Source organism: Panthera leo, chromosome A2 (genome assembly GCF_018350215.1).
Source record: "Panthera leo isolate Ple1 chromosome A2, P.leo_Ple1_pat1.1, whole genome shotgun sequence".
Classification (NCBI taxonomy): domain Eukaryota; kingdom Metazoa; phylum Chordata; class Mammalia; order Carnivora; family Felidae; genus Panthera; species Panthera leo.
The window spans coordinates 76,547,142-76,568,795 of record NC_056680.1 but is presented as its reverse complement, the minus strand read 5'-3'; the positions used below and the strand labels follow the sequence as shown (position 1 = coordinate 76,568,795).

At 38.7% G+C, this 21,654-nt stretch overlaps 1 protein-coding gene across 1 annotated transcript in view; it reads right to left on the bottom strand.

Moving 5' to 3' along the window:
- The window catches only part of COG5 (component of oligomeric golgi complex 5), a 310,152-nt gene that overhangs the window by 17,573 nt on the left and 270,925 nt on the right, over nt 1-21,654 (bottom strand). Inside the window, exons 15-18 of the mRNA XM_042915183.1 lie at nt 21,228-21,338; nt 19,418-19,480; nt 10,143-10,246; nt 5,680-5,917 (exon numbers count right to left, since the gene is read on the bottom strand). Of these exons, the coding sequence (XP_042771117.1) occupies nt 5,680-5,917; nt 10,143-10,246; nt 19,418-19,480; nt 21,228-21,338 (516 nt within the window). The remainder of the gene's footprint in view (nt 1-5,679; nt 5,918-10,142; nt 10,247-19,417; nt 19,481-21,227; nt 21,339-21,654) is intronic.

Genomic DNA, 21,654 nt, shown 5'->3' with positions numbered 1-21,654 from the left:
TGTATTAAGTATAAATAATGACACTTCTCACCAAGCTGGCCCACGTGATTAAAAGCCCTAACTCTGGAGGAAGCACAACTACAACAAATTCCAAATCTACAATGACTACCGTGTGGCCCCGGACTTCACTTTTTCCAGGTTCCCATCTGTCAAATGGAGACAGCACTAATGCACAGAAGTATACAGATAAAATAGAGAATTCCACAAAGCAATATGAGTGATCATGCAGTAGGTGCTTGTTCAATGGCAGCAATTATTACCGGCATTTTTTTTAACTTTCCCCCTTTCACATTATTAGCAAGTTAATTTGCTTCCTGACTCAAGAACTACTGGTTTCACTTTATTTTCCTCCTTTGACAAGACATTTTACTTGTCATTAAAGGGAGATGTAGGCTATTTGTTCTTTATCTAGCAAGTGCAAAGTTTTCGCATATGCGGATCTCAGATAGTAAACCGTTTTTCCTCTCTAACTATCAACAGAACCCTGGTAAAGAATAGTTTAGAAAATGTCTGAAAAAAATTATGGAGCATCTTCCTTGAAGAAAAACACAGGAATGGAAAGTAGAGCTTCTGTCCTGCTGGTCATCCTTCTAAAATATTGCTCAAATCTTCCCTACTGCAAGACCATGGAGACCTAAATAATCACTCATCTGAGAAACATTTTTGATTCCCTATTAATTGCCAGGCACCAAGTTAGACATTGGAATGAGAAGATAAATTAGACTATCTTGCCTTCAGGGACCTCTTTCAAATTTAGTGAAGATTATCTATCTATCATAAAGGACTGGTGTATACTTTTATTTTAAGAGAGACAAAGTGAATGAGTGGAGGAGGGGCAGAGAGAGAAGAAGAGAGAGAACCCCAAGCAGGCTCTGCACAGTGAGCGTAGAGCCCAACACGGGGCTCGATCTCACAAACTGTGAGATCATGACCTCAGCTGAAGTCAAGAGTCGGATGCTTAACCAATTGAGCCACCGAAGTGCCCCATCTTTAAACAATATAATTATTACTCATCAAAATCATAAAAAGCTGTATGTGCATATACATACACATACATATACTGCATATACATATATACATACACATGATTATTACTAAGCAAAATAACAAGTGTGATACCAAATGTACGAACTGACTGTCATGGGGGAAGTGGAGGGCAGCTTCCTGGAGATGGTTCTGAGGGGAACTAGTGGAATTTCTGGGTGGAGCAGGTGAAATTTCTCTCCTAACATATAGAAGACACAGAATATGCCCCACTATGTCCTAGAGAGAAACCTTAACATGGTTAGAAAACTCTCTAAAATACAGAAAATTAAGTAAATGAAAAGGGAGAAGCTCATGGTTTAAGAAAGTCAGGATTCTTGCCAACAAAGCAAAACAGAGCAGGTTGAAGCCAGTGTTCTCAAACAAGACAGTGGGTCCTTGGGACCTGTTTAGTTTCTTCACTTGATGGAATTACTGGTTTCCTTCAGGATGTGGCATTTATTTTACACTGAGCACAAAGTAAAAGTGCTATTATCATGTATCTCTGATTTGGTAATTCCAATCATATACGTGTGTGTGTTTGTGTGTGTGTGTGTGTGTGTGTGTGTGTGTGTGTGTGTGTGTGCGCGCGCGCGTGATGGTTTTTACACACTGAGATTACATGAAGTATTTTTCATGAAACATTTTTGTCATTTTTTTCAATTACCCTACTGGGCTCCACCATCTTCAAAGATTAAACCAAAAAACCTTTGCCTTAGCACTTGAGCAGGATGGAATGTTAAAGCAAATTTAAGTAGCTAGGGAAAAATTACAATATAAGAGAATAAGACCTTGAGTTGCTGTGTAATCTATGATGATACAGGAGATTTCTATGCCATGGGACAATTTCAAAATGTTAAATGTTTAAAATAAACAAAGGACCTCTAGGCTACTGAAAACCATTTTCTTCTGCCAGAATTCCATTAAACAATAAAGGCCATGTTTCTAAAGGGCAGGAGTGTTCCTTTTAGAGGAGGTGACTCTGCAATTAGCTGTGGATGCACAAATGGCATGTTCAAACGCCTCTCTCTCCCCCCTCCCTGGTTCGAAGGAGGCGAGCGGTCAGCTGCAGGCACGGTGAACTAATTACAGAGCCGCTCCATACCCACTGCAGACATTTGGTTAACCACAGGGCATCTGTGGATATTCCTACTGCTCTTCTGCCTGACACTGCTCAGGGGAAAAGGCAACTGGAATGGAAATCTTGATAATTTTGTTTTCTTTTCTAAATTTATATTTTCAGGCCAAAAAACTATATATATAGATGTATATATAGATGTATATATATATATACATCTATACACACACACACACACATATATATGTATATATGTATATATATGTGTATATGTATATGTGTATGTATATGTATATGCATATGTATATTTAAAAGGCACCAGAAGACCTATAAATAGAAACTGCTAGGAGGACCACTGAGTAAATAATTTAATGCCAATTCCACTAGCCATCCCCTCCCTCAGGGTAGAAAAGATATTGAGGGGCAGAGGGAAGCGTGTTTCAAAGGGCAGTGTAGACAAATCCCTGGAGAGATTCTGAGTCAGCAGACACCAATGGCCTTGAACAAGCTTAGTGTTTTAGAACTGCTGTGTGATTATTGTAGACACAGAGAGCATGTGGTCACAGCAGGGAATTAATTACCTGTAGGAAACCACCTCATGCCCATGACCTGATTCCTAAGGAGGCTGCATGTCGGGTACTTCCCTCACCACGAACCCTCCAGATGGCACTGGGCAACTACTCCCCCTCTCACCTGTGCAACAGTGCCAGAGGGGACAGGTTAGGATTCCTAAAGAAATCTTTAAGACATACCATCATCTGTCTTTGCAAGCAGACTGAATGACAGCTAGGCAGCAGTCCCTAACCTACTCCTATGGGTCTCTTCCTGAGCTTCTTCTCTTTTTTTTTTTTTTTTTTTTTTTTTTTTATGCCAGAAGAGTGGGCACTTTTATCACAAGAACACTTTTAAAACCCAGAGAGGATTTGTGCATTCTTGATTCCAGTGGCCTTGATGGCTTTGTTTCATTTTGAATACAAACTATACAAACTGACAGAACTTTCAATAACGAGGCAGTCAAAAGGCTTTCCAGTCCCCAGCTGATGCCAGTCATGAATACAAATGTCAGGGTAATGCCTTCTAAGTGTTTTGACTCTCTGAGGAAGACACGTCCGATCAAATACGATCCAGAAAGCTGAGGCGCAGCACCGTACAACTGCAGGTGTGGCAAGAAACCAGGTCAAATTAAACCCCCCAACTCGCTGTAATTTTTGTAAATGGGGGTGTAGCTGGATATCACTAGCCAAAGCTACTAGGCACAACGTGATTAACTCTGATAGGGCTTCCTCCCGTCTCTCCTGTGCCCACAGCCCACAGGGTGAGGACTGTATGCAAGCTGGGTGGCAGGATGCTCTGAAGTGGGGACACATGCACAGTCCGGGAGGGAACAAAGGAGTCAGGGAAACAGACCTCACGCTGAGTAGATGCTGCTGCTTCTATATTTAAGAAATGGAAAAGAGAGGCTGTCCTGGAGCCTTAGTTAGTAATGAGGACTAATGAGTTTCACTGATCTTAAGGGAAGGGAGCTGAGAAAAGGTTTGGTTTACTGGGCGACATGTCTTAAGGAAGAAGAAATGCCAAATAAAATTGTGAATGATGCGGTTTCTGGAAGGTGGGGGTCAACCCGCCCCCCGCTGCCTTGCATTTGGAGCAGGTGCTGGGTGTGGCAGCAAGGGTCACAGGACAATGCTCTCCATCTTTCAAGACTCATAAGGGAACATCACATAAAAATCAGCAACGAAAAGCCTGCGGCGCAGCAGGCAGCGCCCTCATCCTGGCCGTCTCTGCTGTCTCTCTCTGCTCCTGGCCACTCTGATTGCAGTGCTGCCTCCAGGAAAGTGACTCAAGGACCAGCTGGAGCAGAATGCAAATAAACCGGTGGGGAAGGGAGCCCCAGGGAGCCAAGAGGACAGGAACAGAAAAAACAAAATTCTGGAGGAAAGGGGGAAAGAGAAGAGACACCCGTTTGAGTAGAGCTCAGGGTGTTTCTAACAAGACTGTGCCCTCAGTCCAGCCAGCGGCCTGGAGCCAGTAAGGGACAAGTAACACACTGCTTATGTTAACCTGTAACAACAAAACAAAGTGTGCAAGGGCATGAGAACGAAGCTGATGAAAGTGGAAAAAGGTCAAAGGAGCAACACGAATGGTAACATTTAACTTCTGTTTCTATGCCTACGCCACTAAAGGCCTATTCCCCAAAGAAGGTTCTTTACTATGGTCTGGTGGTCTCCAAATCATGTGGAGATGAAAATGACTAATCCTGGCCCAATTCGTATGCAAAGAATCTGGCTCTTGAAATGTGAGATAATGTACCTTGTCCCTTTTGTGCCTCTATCAGGTACAAGGGAGTGTCTGACAATCACCACCCCCCCCTACAAGTAGTGCACCACATCTTCTCAGCAAGGGAATAGTGAACCCAGACTTGTCCCCAGATACACACAGGGATAAATAAGGACATTAAAATTTGACTATCTTTATAAGCAGGGGGGATCTGGCAAACTATGAACAATCCATCTGAATAACTATTTAGACTAGTAAAGTTAACAGCTTGGAGAGGCTTGAAAAATGAGTTTGCCTTTGGGGCGCCTGGGTGGCTCAGTCGGTGGGGCGTCCGACTTCGGCTCAGGTCATGATCTCACGGTTCGTGGGTTTGAGCCCCGCGGCAGGCTCTGTGCTGACAGCTCAGAGCCTGGAGCCTGTTTCAGATTCTGTGTCTCCCTCTCTCTGTGCCCCATCCCCGCTCATGCTCTGTCTCTCTCTCCCTCAAGAATAAGTAAAACATTAAAAAAAATTAAAAAAAAACAAAAGAAAAAAAATGAGTTCACCTTTGACATACTATGTAAATATGAATGATCTGTTTCTGAATCTTTTAACTATATGTTTGAGGGGTTTCTTCTCTGCCTCTGATATTGTTGAAAGGCTTCCAAAAAATCTGTCTAAAGGAAAAAGGAAAAAACCCTTTCTATAAGAGGTGATCATGGTTTGAGAGCCTGGAATGATTTCAAACCTGGCCATACACAAGAAAGGTACTCTGTTCAACAGAAAGAGACCAAATAATCAGACCCTTTATCTAGATGGTCCAGGGTGCATCTAAGTGAATTAGAACATTGTCTTGGAATACTGAGCTGGCCACTAGAGGATTACAGACATGCTGGGAGCTTTTTCTCTTTACGTGCCAACAGCCAGCACCTTTACAGTTCATTGCCTATATTATTTTCCAGCAAAATTAATTAATTACTCTTATCAACATTGATCTCGTGGGATAATAATAAGAAAGCCCTACATTACAGAAAAATGGGACATGTTTCTGTAATGTGGGATGAACCACTTCACCTTAACTTTGAAATGTCAAATACGAGTGATGACTCTTTTATTAAATGAAGAAAAAATATCTGGCATGAAAGTATGTCTAAACTCTTTTTTTTTTTTTTTTTTTTACCAATTCAGTTTAAATGAATTTATTTTTCTTTATTAAAGCTTCAACTCTTTAAAGCAGTAAAAGAACACATACTCAGTCTTTCAATAAATAGGTAATACAGAGGCTGAAACATTTCCCCCTTTGTAGCTATGCATCAATTTACCTGAGCAAAATCAGCCGCAAGTCGTACCTTCCCACCTTCGCCAAGAAGTCTTATGAGACTGGCATTGCGAATAAAAAGTTCAATTGCTCTTTGGGCAATAGCTTCCGTGTTGTCAAAGACAAAATCCAAGCATTCAAAGTGGTTAAAGTAGTCACTCATAACTCTAGCAATGAAACCTTGAAGCTCCTTCATGTACAGAGAACAAGGAACATCAGGCTTTCCTGAGCTGGATAATGACCTGCAAAAGGGAGAAAACAGGCAATGCACTAACAGTCAGTATTTAACTTTTGCCTGCCGCTCCCCACCCCTGCCCCGCCAACCCGTCACCTGCTATTTCAGTCCTATGGAATTTTTTCCCTCAATGGTAAAAAAGGTATTGTTTATTTTTTCTAAGAGTTAAAGAGCATAAAACAACGTTTAAATTATAAAAGCCGTTTTAAGATGCTAGGAAGATTACTGAAGAAATCTTAGAATCCATTTACCTAGAGATTATTAAGAATGAAACGGACAATCATCTGTCTTGGATGATTCACTCAGTGCCTTATGCACTCTCTGACCTCTCAAGGTCCTTCGCAGCTTTACAAATCTCCATCCACTCATAGTTTTGCCTGGTTAGTGAATAAATCAATAATGAAGCCTGAAATAGCATTTTACACTTTGTAAGGGCAGAAAACACTGCCTGCCCCAAACAAACTCTCGGCAAAGATATTTCTGCTCCTGTGCTATTTAGTCTGATCAGCCGAATAGTAGATTTCTGACTGTGAAGCTGGTTATGTAACAATACACATGGTATGCAATTTTTTCCTCCCAGATGATGAGGTTTGCAAAGGCTTTAATTTGGATCAACAGATGATGCCAGCTGATGCTCCATGAAATACTATTTATAATTTATAAATGTTTATAATTGCTCTTTAAGGAATATATTAAAAGAATGTGAAATATTTATAGGAAAGAAATTATACCCAAATTAGAAATCATCTGATATTAATTAGCTAACCAATGAGATCATTGGCTACAAAGTGCTGAATCTTCTTCAAAAAATGAGTGTTCCCATATTCTGAGAATGACGTAGAAAGAGTGGCAACGGTCTAGAGAACAACAACAGATATGACTCAAGTGCCCAGAGCAAGAGAATAAGGTGAACTTCATTATCTTCAAAGACAGCAATGAATGGTTATTATCAGAGGATACTAACCAAAGGTCTTCTATTTCTAGAAGTAGACAGAAATAGAGAAACCAGTCTTAAGTTCTGGCAGGAAGAGATTTTGTTTGGTTATAAGACAGAACGTCCTGAGGCGAGGCCACTGGGGGGCACGCTGGAATGCTGCCGCGTGCAGTGTCACACGGTGGAGGGCTGCTCGGGTACGAGTGCAGAGACGGCCTCAGTAAGTGAGGGCAGTCTTCACGTGGGGTATGGGTTTGCCAGATTCAGACACTGCAGGGCCTATCTGCATTCAGTTCAAAAGTCAAGGCTGGAAAAAAACAAGGACACCAATCTCTTTCATAGTTTCTTGTGCTTTATCCAAAGCACTGCTGTTATCTTAGTACTCCTCCAGAGGAGTATTTCAAGAATTTTAATCTGGTTAATTGAAATTATTTCCATGAGGATTAGAAAATAAAATACTAAAACAAGTTCCTTAAGCACGTGTCAATGTAAGTAAAATGATCCATCGGACAAAATTTTGAAATAGGTATTATCAGTTCTCAGTGGGGATTAGAAGCCTGACTGAAATTTACTAGAATGCAAAACTGGCTTGGCCATCGCTAAAGCTCAGTTTTCCCAATTACCCCAAAGCTTTTGGTAAGAGATTTTCAACTGATAGAGTGCAAGAGTACGTTGTGCAGAAGTTGAAGTGCCTTCACAGTGAGAGCTGCACGCACGAGTCGAGGGTAGACCGAATGCACGCCTGAGAAGTGGCAGACGTTCATCCTCATGTCACCAAGACTTTTGGTGCGTGTGTGTGCTCTGCCCCCGTCAGAGGTGCACATCCATCGCTTCAGGATCTAGAATCTTCCTACTTTTACTGTCTTCCTTCCCCATGCAAAGCTATAACTGGACAGGAGCCATTTTACACTAAATAAAAGAATTTCAGTCAATGTACTATGTCAATCAGACATTTATGTTTAAAGCTTTATCTAATTTGGAAAGAAAGACACTGGTCCTATTAAATACATTTCAAATACCAGGAAACCAGGTTGAGCATTACTTTTTAAATAGCAGAGGGATTCTGTAACCCACCACACTCCACATAAGGCTGGCTGACAAGGTTAACCTGCTTTATTCCTTGTACCTAAAATAGGTATAGAGGGCTTCAAAGGGCAGATGGTCACTATTATTTTTCCAACTGTGACTCCTGGGGGCTGGCCCTACAATAAAAGTGAATTCTCCTTCTTGAACAACTTAATCTAACCTTACCTTATGTTTCATATAAGCCAAACATTTCATATATGGAATGACATGACAATTACTAATAACAAAGTTCTAGAAAGTGAAAAAATTACTGTCATGGCGCAACAATTTTAAACGCACCATGAAACAGTGTTCCACACTCCTACAAGGACACATGTGGAAAACGACTATCAGTGGACTCTCAAATGTCTGCCATATATAGAGAGAGGGCTGAAATGGAACCATCAAAAGCCATTTGAGAAAACAAATTAAGGACAGTGTCATACACATTAAAATAATGCTTCGTACTCATGGCAACCTATCAGTGGTAATCTGGCTCCCTAGCATTTAAGCAAACTAGTAAGGATGTAGCTATTGGGACAGCCAGCTTTTAATGTCTAATCCGTTATCTACAGGCACTAGCTGTGGCTCGCCAACACAGCTGCTGAAGTATTATCTGATTGCTCTTACAGAATGAGACTTCATTTTTGTTTCCTTTTCAGAGGCATTGACAATCAGTCTAACTGGAACATTTCAGATCACCTTTGAACAAAATTCGTTTCTTTCCAAATACTGCTAAATCAACAGTTTTGTGCTATCTCCAAATATTATAGTCTTTTGCCTATAATCCACTTCACCCTTCTGTGCTTCATGTCATTATTAAAAACAGAGATTGACCTTTTCACCCTTCAAAAGATACTGTGTAGGGGCACCTGGGTGGCTTGGTCACTTCAGCGTCTGACTTCAGCTCAGGTCATGATCCCATGGTTCCTGAGTTCGAGCCCCGCATCAGGCTGTGTGCTGACAGCTTAGAGCCTGGAGCCTGCTTTCGATTCTGTGTCTCCCTCCCTCCCTCTCTTTCTCTCTCTGCCCCTCCCCCGCTCACTCTTTGTCTCTCTCAAAAATTAATAAACATTTAAAAAATTTTAAAAAAATACTCTGCAAATGAAAGAAGTGATTTGAAAAATTAAAGGACAGTGTAGAACTCATACAATTTTCTATAAACAGCTAGACTAGTAGCTGAACATTTAATAAAGTAGATATTTAAACAACATGAATATAAATAGAAATAGGAAAATTCAAAAATAGTAACTATGAACTAGGAATATAAAACACATATCTACATATTAATATTTGAATATTTAGGTCTAGAGCGGTTAAGTTTTAAAAAAAAAATCACGGGGCATCTGGGTGGCTCAGTTGGCTAAACGTCCCACTTCGGCTCAGGTCATGATCTCACAGTTTGTGAGTTCGAGCTCCGTGTCCGGCTCTGTGGTGTCAGTTCAGAGCCTGGAGCTGCTTCGGATTCTGTGCCTCCTTCTCTCTCCGCCCCTCCCCCACTCACACTCTCGCTGTCTCTCGAAAAATGAATAAACGTTAAAAAATCACTCTAAGCATGTGCAAATAACTATTCCAAACTCTCCATAAATAATGTCCTGGCCATTTTACTCTCCTTAAAACGATTTCAGTAAACACTGGGTTAGGACTATGATTCTTATTCTCAAGACAACTATGACATAGATAAGAAGTACTCTTGTGAAACAGCTGTGGAATACTACCCAAGCGTTGATGGCCAGGTGTGACACGACCAGATTGAATTGCCACAAAACTCTGAGAAAGGAAAATCATTCTTGCAGGGAGCTGAGATGCAGCGTGCCTTCAAAGCCAGAGCAGGACTCAGACCAGCGTAGTGGCAGAGGAGGGACATTTTATACAAGAAATAACATGCCTATGCCACAGTTCAAGTACAGGGTGCTTGCGAGAAGTAAGGATAAAGATGAACTTGGAAAGAGAAGATGTACCAACTGCCAGAAGTCCTGAATCATGCTGAGTCCCATAGATGTTAATGATTCTATGTTTCAAAGGCAGGAGAGCAATGATGCAAACAAGAATTGAAAAATTTTAATCAGCTAATGGCACTCACAATGGATAAAACAGTGTGAGGCTGGAGGCCACGCCCGTCATGAGAGGAACAAACCCTGTGTGGAAAGAGACTTCGGGAAGAAGGGTGGAGGTGGGTCAATGAAAGACAAATGTAGCAAAGGTTACTGAAATTGTGGTTGGAAGTGCTTACCCAGAAAAATCTTCCTGATGCATGGTGATGATTATGGCCTCTATAGCATCTCCCACGGAAGTCAGTAAGGGGTGCACAGCACTTCCCATAAGAACATGGATTGTCTAAAAAGAAAAAGGAAGGACAGGCAAAATTAAAGACCAACACAGAGAAATCTGAGATGGGAGAAGCACTTTGACTCAAAGGTTTTACATCGAATTCCGGCTATATACAGTTTAACTGCAATAACTCAACAGAAGTCTGTTCCTCTCCCAACTGCTGTTGTGAATGATCTTTAAAGCTGAAAATATGTGGAACATGGCACTGAACATTTCAACTCCCCAACTCCTCTCAAATGTTCAAGAAGTTTCATGGTCACATGAGCCCTGAAGAGTGGCCCTTATAAAGATCAAATAAACACACTGTGCCAAGTTTCTGAAAAGAGTGAGGCAAGACCCAGAGGGACTCTTGTCAGTGCAGACACAACCGGAACAACATGGCATGCTCTCCAGCAGAGTGAGCATAATAAATATGTGGTATTTCTTGTAGGGCAGGACAGTTAGGCCTTTCTGGGAGTAGGTTCCTGTTTGGCACCAGTGCTTTTGGTACTGGGTATCATCTCCCCAATCTTTATCCTTACTTCTCACAAACATCCTGTACTTGAGCCTCTGGCCTGGGCGTGTTACTTCTTATTTCTGTTGTCACAACTGGGCCGGGCAAGGTGTTTGCCACTGGCATCTAGTGGGTGGAAGACAGAGACACTGCTCAACAGCCTCCACTGCACAGGACAATCTCCCACAACAAAGAACTACCTGGTGTAAAATGTCAATAATGCTCACATTGAAAACTGTTCTACACTGAGGTATAATCACTGGTTACATTATGGAAGACCCTTGGCCTTAGTTATGGGTTTTTAGTGTAAAAATATTAACTGGGCCTCAGTACACACTTAAAATCTAAAATGTAAGTATATTATGTATGCCTCACTGGTGACTACACACAATGAAGACGGATGGCTTTGGCTCATACAAACAATAGAAATAAATCAGAAAAGGTTAAACAGGACCCGTATCTATTAAATTCCTAAATATCATCTCTAGCCCTTAATCTCTGGTAAAAGTAAACAGTACATGGGGATTAAGAGAGACAGGGAGGCAAGGAGAGACAGAGCAAATGCCTGAGCAAGAGCATAGAGCTTGCCCTCAAGGAGTTGACAATCTAGTGACAGCAGATAATTTCTAGCCATAGTAATGCTCTATAGGGTGCTATGGGATCATGGGAGAAACCTCACTTAAGCTGACATGATCTGAAAGACAGAAGGTACTGCCTACACCAAATTTCAGAGGTGGGCTGAGAGAGTACACGTTAAAGGTATGGTTGCCTGGGAAAGATGATGCACTCAACTGCACAGCGTTCAATACAGACAGGGTGTGAGGTGCCTGCCCGTGTGGAAATAGACTCAGCAGATATACTCTGTAGGCTGCTAAGGAGTTGGGAATTTGCCCTGAAGGGAATGGGAAACCAATGATGGGTTTTAAGCAATGAGAAAATGTGGTTTAAAGATCTGAATGTGGGAAAAATCACATTGGATGGCAGACTGGGTAAATAGACTAAAGGCAGTAGTAGTCTCGATGCAAAATGGTGAGTGTCCAAACAAAATCCGAGGCAACAGGAATAGATACGAGGAGACAGGCTGGAGATACTGTGATTAATGATTTGGTGATATTATTAACTGAATGTGTGAGTGCAGAAGCAGCAGGTTGATTTGGGGATGGAGAGAAGAAATGATGAGTTCAGATTTGGACATGAGTTTGAAGGACTTCTAGGAAATTCACATGGGCTATCCAGGAAGAACTAAAATATTTACATTTGTAGTTCTTGACACATTTGACTAGATTTGGTAGTCTTTGGCTTCTAAGAGGGAAGATGAAGCCAAAAGAGTCAATGAGATACCAGAGGATGGTTTGCAGAGTAAGGCTAAATGCCATTTTGAGGTCTTTCAGAAGAAGAGGAGTCCTTGAAGGACTAAAAGGGGTAAGATTATTTATTTAGTATAGATTATGTGCTGAGAACTATGGTATATGCCTCACATATTATAGTTCTACTTTAAATTCAATTATTCCTTCCTTTAAGAATATTAAAATCTCTAACTCATAGGTGATGAATCTAAAGTAATTTATAGATGGGGAAACTAAAGTGAAGTTAAGGAGACTGTCCTGAAGTGAGCAAGTAGAAGAGCTGGGATTTCCTACACACAGGTGACTCCACTGAGCTTTTGGTTATGCTTTGCCCACTTAGGGCAGAGAAGTAGGAAGAGATTTTAGAGTATGGTAGAAATGACTGAACAAGAGTTCAAGAAAGAAGACTCTGGTATGAGAGAGTGAAGTGTCTAACTACAGATCCTCCTACAACCAATTATGGAAAACAAACCAACAAAAAACCTACTGTAGAGTCGTAGAGATGGGAAAAAAGCAGGCATTTTTAGAAGGGTGTGGAAATCTAGAGCAAGCAATCAGAGGAGAGTGAGTTTTCCATTTTCTGTGACTTGGCTCAAAGAGTGTCTATCGTCATGATAGTGGCAAGGCTGGGGGGCTAAAACTCTGAAAGTAAAAAAAAAAAAAAAAACAAATCCTGCAGTCTTTTAGGCCAAAAGAGCAATGGAAAGGGGCCCTGGTTCAACCAGGGCTATTAGAAAGTGAGAGAGGAACCTCAGATGGGAGAGAGCCAGAGAAGAATGGCTAATTCTATATTTAAACTCAGCACTAGTCTTCAGCTGACTCATCAATCGTGCCTGGGCAAAGCAAACAAAAAATGGCTGCCAACAAGGCTTCACTGGATTGAGGTCTAAGGCATGGCCAGCTGCAGGTACCCGACAGTGTACAGTTAGAGCCCAGTCAAGCTGATTAATCGCTAAAGTAACATCAACACTCAGGAGCAATGTAAAAAAAAATACTGAGTCTACACAACATTAACATTCACAATATCCAGGATATATTAAAAAATCACTACGTATACAAAAAGCTAGAAAATGTTATCAATTTTCAAGGTAAAAGATAATTCACAGCTGCCATCCCTGAGATGATCCAGATTCTACAATTATTAGGCAGAAACCTCGGTGAGGTAAAGAAAGAAATGCTCACAATAAATATTAGGAAACCTCAGCAGAGTGACTAAATGTGTAAAAAAAGAACCAAATGGATATTTTATTATTTATTTTTAAAAAATGGTTATTTATTTATTTTGAGAGAGAGAGAAAGTGCAAGCAGCAGAGGGGCAGAGAGAGAAGGAGACAGACAGTCTCAAGCAGGCTCCATGCTCAGCATGGAGCCCGATGTGGGGCTCAATCCCATGACCTGAGATCATGACCTGAGCCAAAATCAAGAGTTGGATGCTTAACCAATAGAGTCATCCAGGCGCCCCACAAAAATGGATATTGTAAACTAAAAATAAATTGCACTACATGCATGTAGATGTAAATGTACTTCCATAAATAAGGTTTCTATATTTTACATAACATGGTGCAAAATTACCTCTATGAAGACTATGAAAACTTAAGGATTTATAGGGTAATCCCCAGAAGAACCACTAAAAAAAAAAAAATCGCATGAAGAGGTATATATAAAAATCTAATAAATTAATTAAAATGGAATTCAAAAATTTTTTCAAAGAATCCAAAAGAAAAAACAAAAGGAGGAAAAGAAAAAAGTTAAAAAAAGCCAAACAAATGGGATAAAAAACAAAACTATATATATCAAAATAAAAACTTGTTAATGATTATATAATGTTAATGGACTAAACACTCCCATTAAAAGACAGAGATTACCAGAACAGACAAAAAGACAACTATATACTGTTTATAGGAGATGTACTTTAAAAATAAAGACACACAGGAATTGAAAATAAGTGGACAGAAGATATACCATGTAAACATTAAGCATAAAAAGGTTGGAGTAGCCAAATTAATATCACATGAAACAAACTGCATGACAGTAAGTATTAGCAAAGCTAAAGAGGGCTATTTCACAATGACGAAAACATCAGTTCATCAGGAAGGCATAACAATTGTAAATATGTATGAGACACAGCTTCAGCAGAAGTAGTAAATAGCTTCAAAATTGAGGTGTCAAGAATTGACAGAATTAAAAGGTCCACAATCATAGTAGAAAACTAACTTCTGTCTTTCAGCAGTTGATAGAACCATTATATAAAATATCAGTAGAGATACAGAATATCTGAACACATCACTAAATATATTCCCACTACCTTGACTTAAGTGATATTTATAGAACAATATAGTCAACAACTGCAGAGTAGACTTTTTTGTCAAACCACATGGTTCATTTACCAAGACAGACCACAACACATGCTAGGCCGTAAAACAAGACTCAAAACTTTAAAGAACTGGAATCATACAGAGTATGGTTTCTGATGAAACAGAATTGTATGAAAAAATAAGATATCTAGGAAAACCACAAATAATTGGAATTTAAAAAAAAAACACTTTTAAATAACTCATGAATCAAAGAAGAAACTGCAAAGGAAATCTGAAAATATTTCAAACTTAATGAGGATAAAAGCACAACATGTCAAAACCAAAGTTACTTAGAGGGAAATTTACAACTTGTTAAATTTATTTGGGAAGGGAAAAGGTCTAAAACTCAATGGTATAAGGCATATTTTTTAAAAAAAGGCCAAGAAAATCCCAAGTGGAAGTAAATAAAAAAGGCAAAAGCAGAAATCAATGAAAAAGAAAGAGAGAAAATCAAGAAAGTCAACAGTTGGCTCCCTGAAAAGATCAATAAAACTGACAAACCCATAGCTAAACTGATGAAGAAGAAAAGAGAACACAAATATTAATCAAAAAAATTTTAAAAAAGGCTATCACTAGAGGCCCCAAAGACATTAAAAGGACAGTAAGAGAATATCATGTACAGCATTATTCTGACAAATCAGGTAACTTAGATGAATAGACAAATACCTTGAAAGTCACAAAGTATCAAAGCTCATTCAAGAAGAAACGAGTAACTCAAATAGCCTTTTCCCTACTAAACAAGTCAAATTTGTAGTTCTAAACTTCCTACAAAGAAAACTACAGGCCCAGATGGCTTCACTGGTGAATTCTATTAAGCATGTGAGAAGAAAATAACACAAATTCTTTCAGATGACAGAACAGGAGGAAATAGTTCCAAACCTAATTAATGAGGCCAGTTTTGATACCAAAATCAGACAAAGAATTACAAGAAAACTATATACCAATATCTCTTATGATTATAGATGCAAACATTGTTAACAAAAATTAAGCATATCAAATTCAGGAATATATAAAAAGGGTAATACATCATAACTAAGGTGGGTTTGACATTTGAAAATCAACTTCTGTATTGTATTAACAGAATAAAGGTGTAAAACAATATGATTATTTCAATAGATAGAGAAAAAACTATTTGATGAAATGCCATTTATATTTTTTAAAAGTTTCAGTAAACTAGGAATAGAAAGGAACTTGCTTAACCTGATAAAGGCCATCTAACACCATACTTAAAACACTAGAATACAGATGGAGTGCTTTCCCCCAAGTCAGGAAAATGCTCACCAAGGTCCACTCTCACCAGTTGTAGTCAACCCTGTACCAGAGTTCCTAGCCAGTGAAACAAGGCATGGAAAACAGGCATCCACCTGTATACGATATGATGGTTTACAAAGAAAATGTTCATTCTGGCTACATGAGGCTTCCCACTTATGGGAAATACAAAACAGGAACAGTAGAGGATTAACGACTATCAGAGGAAATGGAGAAAGGAGAATAGATTATATCTCACAAATTCTTTACAAAGCAGGGAAGTGTGTCATACATTTTTCAAAGATTTACCTAAAATAGCTAAGATTACAAAAATATAGAAGCCTCAGCAATCTGGATTATTCTCTCATACAGAACATAAACCCACACAGTAAGGGAGAAAGGAAAAACTACCATGTTTAAACTTAGCAATACAATCACTATATGAAACAATCCCAGTAATAAATAGATCAGAATTATTGAGCCAAGTTAAATAATTATTTAACTACTTAACAGCTGAGGTGAGTATAATAAAATGACTCTCATTAATTTTAATTATGCCATCCATGACAAAGTAGATAATTATCAGATGTTAAACCTCAAGCTTAAAATAACATTTAATTTCAGATAAAATCTCAACAAGGTAGAGAAGAAAAAACTGTTATGTACCCTTCTGTGTAATTTTAGCAAGTGAAACATATATTTAGTATTTTCTCTATAAAATAATAAAAGCATATAGGTTTTTGGTTCTTGGGATACAATTATTTATACCTCCTACCATTCTACCCCTAACTCAAAGTAAATTTGTACTAAATCTCCTACAATTTTAGGAAATTCAAGGTTCTCTTTTTTTTTCCTTAAGTGAGAGGGTTTTTTTACTTAATATGTCATAACAGTTTTTATGATTTAATTTAAAAAGCAACGTCAAAATGGTTTCATTGAGTTCTGTTAACATATGCAATTAAGTCTTTAATTGGCAGGGCCACTTGAACCACCTGCCAGTCTTCTTACCCAATTCTCAAGGACCACACTGGTGAGTCATCACCAAACTGCCAAGCTACGTGAGCTGTTGGCTCTGGTGAGCAAGCCTCAGAGCAAGGGCTGTAGCCAGAGGTCAGGGCAATCTTGCCTGCACTGGCCTCAACTCTCAGCCTACAGGGACTAACAACAGGAACTACCTTTGTTATATGTTAAAAATGCAGATTCAGAGTACATCCGACACTGAATTACAGTCTGAAGAATTTCTAGTTTGACTCTGTCGGGAGACTTTTATGATCAGGCAAAGTGTAGGCACTCTGTCTTAACCTACAGAGTGGACTTTCTCTAACCATGAGTTGTGATCATTAGGGGTCAAAAAATCACTATCAGAATATTTTAAAAAGTAATAGATGAGGGGTGCCTGGGTGGCTCAGCTGGTTAAGTGTCTAACTCTTGATATCAGCTCGGGTTGTGAGATCAAGCCCTGCATCAGGCTCCACACTGAGCGTGGAGCCTACTTGGGACTGTCTCTCCCTCCCTCCCTCTCTCTCTCTCTCTCCATTCCCTTCCCCTACTCGTGCTTTCTCTCTCTCAAAATAAATAAATAAACATTAAAAAAAAAAGTAATAGAGGAGCATAGAAAACAAAAGCATGTATCACCCAAAATAAGGAAAATATTGTTCTGTGAAACTTTTGTTTCAATTACAGAAATACAGATGTATATCTTACATACATGCAATTATATAGGTTGTACATATTTATAAATGCTTATATATTGTGTATGGGGTCACAAATTAAAATCGATTTCCTATCTTGGGTAGCAATCAAAATATGTTTGATAGCTACTTCTAGAAGACAAAGAAAAAATGTGGAACCACAGAAAAGGAGACTGTGAATTCCCTGCCTGGAAGCAAGAATGTTAAGACCTTTTGGGTTTTCCTATTGGTTTGATTTTATGGTATTTTTATGACCATCAGTAACTTGGACAATTCTTTTCTTGGACAACTTTTTTTTTTTTTTTTTACATTTTTTTAAGTTTTATTTATTTTGAGTGTGTGTGTGAGAGAGAGTAGGGGAGAGGCAGAGACAGAGAGTGGGAGAGAGAGAGAATCCCAAGTAGACTCTGCACTGTTAGCACAGAACCCGATGTGGGACTCAAACTCACAAATTGTGAGATCATGACCTGAGCCGAAATCAGAAGCTTAACTGACTGACCCATCCAGGTGCCCCTTTTTGGACAACTCTTAATAAAAACAATTATTTTAGGATGGTGGCTCTAATAATACTTCATCATAATGAGATGGGCACACTGGGGGAACAGAAAGAATACAGAGAAACATCCAAGTGTGCTTTCACTGTGCTGGGGGAAAAGACTGTCTTCTCCTACCCTCATATATGAATTTAGTGTCCTCAAGTTTTGGGGCCTATAAAATCCCCATCCATGTCACCTGTGGACAGCATTTTGACCTCAGAAATTACCTTCTCCCTTAGGATTTGTGACAACATCCTCTAAATCTCTTCCTCAGCAAACTGAAGTTTGCTGTTGAACTGTTGTTCAACAGTGTTGTTTCTTTGTAGCTTCTTACTCCCTAAATAAAAGTATTTGTCCTTGGAATTCACTGGTAGTGCCTGTCTCTGTCTCTCTCTCTCTTTTATCTCTATCTAAGCAACCTAAATCTAACCTGACAGTTGACATCTATTACCTTTGTGCAGTTATATTGTACACCTTACAGATGCAGAAACTAAGGCAAGAGTAAACTTATCAACTTGTCTGAGGTCATACAGCTAGTTAAATAGCTGAGATAGGATTCATATACTAGTAGTTTGTCTCCTGAGTCTTTGCTGCACAGCGTTACTTAGTAAATACCAAAAACATATTTAGTAAACAAATGAATGATGATGGCAAGCAAACACAACTCTCTGGGTCAGTGAGGTCTGGATTTACCAGCATTAGGACTTTGAGCAAGCTATTCCAAGTTGTATAAAATAGGGACAATAATATATAACTTGAACAGTTGCGATCATATTTCAATATATTGCATGTGACTGGCAAGGAGCAAGTACTAAATACAGGGTATCTATTACTATCATAAAAATGAATGATTTCCTTGTTTAAAGAGTTACCTAGTGTCAGCTACATATGGCTCTGAATCTTGTACGACCATTATTTTTTATTAAACTTCCTGGGTATATTTATGTTAGTATGTTAAAAATGGGAATTTACCCTGATTTCACACCTTTCACATACACATTAGAGTCTCTCAACCTTGGCACTATTGACATTTTGGGCCCAGTAATTCCTTGTTGTCAGGGCTCTCTTATGCACTGCAAGATGCTGAACAGCATCCCTGGCACTAGATGCCAAGAGCACTCCACTCCCAGTCATGACACTCAAAAATGTCTCTAAACATGGTTAAATGTTCCCTAGAGGACAAAATCACCCTAGTAGGGACTCAATGCTTTACTGGGATAATACTAGGCTGTAGTGCCTTGAGATATAGTGAGTACCTGAAGACTCTTGCTTCTCTTGCTTATGATAAAATTATCATAAGTAGAACACAATCTGTAGACACCAACAGGGGCTATTTTTAAGATCTAGAAAATATAAACACACATGTATGCCTTCTCTTTAGGATAATTATCAGCAGCTACTTTTGGTAGAGGATTCTGAATTATTTTTAAAATGTGACACTCTCCCACTCATCCAAACAAATCCTAAAACCCACTGTGATCTGTAGAGTCAAAGATTAAATTCTTTTACCTTTAGGGCTGAGATTATAGTTTGTTCGGCTGCTGGTGGGAATGAGCTCTGACTGGAAACCACCTAGAACAAGGTTTTGATCCAGTTATAGTTGTGCCTACGTCATTTATTTTTATAAATATTAATTTTGATCATTAACATAATAAAGCTGTTTCTACAGACACATAAAACAGTATTATAACTTCACATTATATCTCCTACATGTTTTAAAAACTTCTTAGTATTTACTAGTTAAGGCAGGCTGAACAATACTTTCCTGTATAAAGCAAATGTACTGTATACTTCAAATAATCAAAAGATTAAGAATGTTAAGAGTTGGCTTTCCTTTATTCACTTTAGACAGGCTTTAGTTATAATACTGTAACTTGAAAAGGTCAGTCTAAAGCCGTATTTACATACTTCTTTAAAAAAATCACTTTTCTCCAGGCTAACTATAATTTTCAACAAGTCTTTCAAATACAAATGTCAGGGGCGCCTGGGTGGCTCAGTTGGTTAAGCATCCTACTTCAGCTCAGGTCATGATCTCACAGTTCGTGAGTTCAAGCCCCGTGTCTGGCTCTGTGCTGATAGCACGGAGCCTGGAGCCCATCGAGTTCTGTGTGTCTCCCTCTCTCTCTGCCCCTCCCCTGCCCCTGCTCACACTCTGTCTTTCTTCCTCTCAAAAACAAATAAGCATTAAAAAAATAAAAATAAAATACAAATGTCAAACAATTTCTTTTTAGAAATCAATACAAATATTATGAACATTCTGAAAGTATCAAGAAAGGCATTTACATCAGCCTAAATAAATAACATTCTTTCATTGATTGCAGTCTAATTGGAGTAATAATAAAGGGAATGGAAAATACATCATTTATATTTTTTATTTACTTTTATTTTTTACTTCCTCTTCTGAGGTTTGTTAATAAACCTTTAAAATATATTCTGCTTAATGTGTGACATACACTTTTTTGTAAACTCCTAATTGATAAAAGGACTTGTTAAAATTCTAAGTAACTGAACAGTCACTGATAATTATTCTAAAATACAATTTAGCATATTAAAGCTCAAATTAAAGGTCATGTTTTCAAGAATGTCATCTAATCTTTAGCCTTCTTCAGGTCCTCTAATTATTTCTCTCTCTACTTGCTAAATATTTTGGAAATGGTTTATAGAGAATAAACACAAGCTACTCAAAAGTCAAAGATTGGATTCAAAGTGTAGCTTTCCTGGTAATTATAAATACAGTTCATCTTAGAAATAATATATGGTCACCAACAAATTAAAGTTCATCATAAAAATTACATCAGCAACACAACAGCAAAAAAAAAAAAAAATCCATCTTCTATTTTCAAGTAGCCATCAGTTATTATACCATAAAAATGCACTGTTTAGGCAGCTCCTTCCCCCTATTTTGGGGCAAAGATAGAACCTTTCCAACATGTTGGAGGGATTAAGAGTTCTCATTCTGTCATTAGCTTTGCTATAATTTACTACCACCCACATGATATCAAATTATGCTTTTTAATAGGTATGAAATAGTATGATTTACCCTTAAATCATTTGCTCAATAAACTTGATTATACCAACCAAGCCTGATGATCTAGAGTTCTTATGCTTTAAACCAAGTATATAAACAAAAAGTCACACAAATGATAAAGGCCAGAGTCAATAACTGTTTAAAAAGAGTTCATTCCACAGCTTATTTCACATTCACCATGTTTTCATTGCATTCTTTTGCAAAAAATTAAATAATAATTTGTTGTCTATTTGAGGCAAACAGAAAGAAGTTGAAATTAAAAGAACTTAATTAAAATAAAATAAAGGTTACCTTTGTTACTGATTGGTGTAACTTATACAGTGAATTCACTACTGCCACATTTCTTCTCTGCCCTTCTGTAAGAGGCCCAATCACCTGACTTGCATCTCCTTGTGTGGACAGCTGTAAGAATTCAACACAAATAGAAATTACCAAAATGGCAGTTCATTTATAACTGGGAAGAAGCTCATGTCCCCTGACCAAAACAAAAAACAAAAAATGTTAACTGGTAACTTCAGATCGAACATTGGAGACTTTAGGCACAACCAGGAACCTCTACAGAGAGGAAACCCAATCATTGTGCCCAAGAAGAACACCCTTCATCACTTCAGAGCTGATGGACCCCGGAGGCATATGTGACCTAAAAGCCCAGTGTGTGCTGTTATTTTCATACATCAGCATAGCACTCCTAGGACATAAATTCTGGCAGCTGCCAATA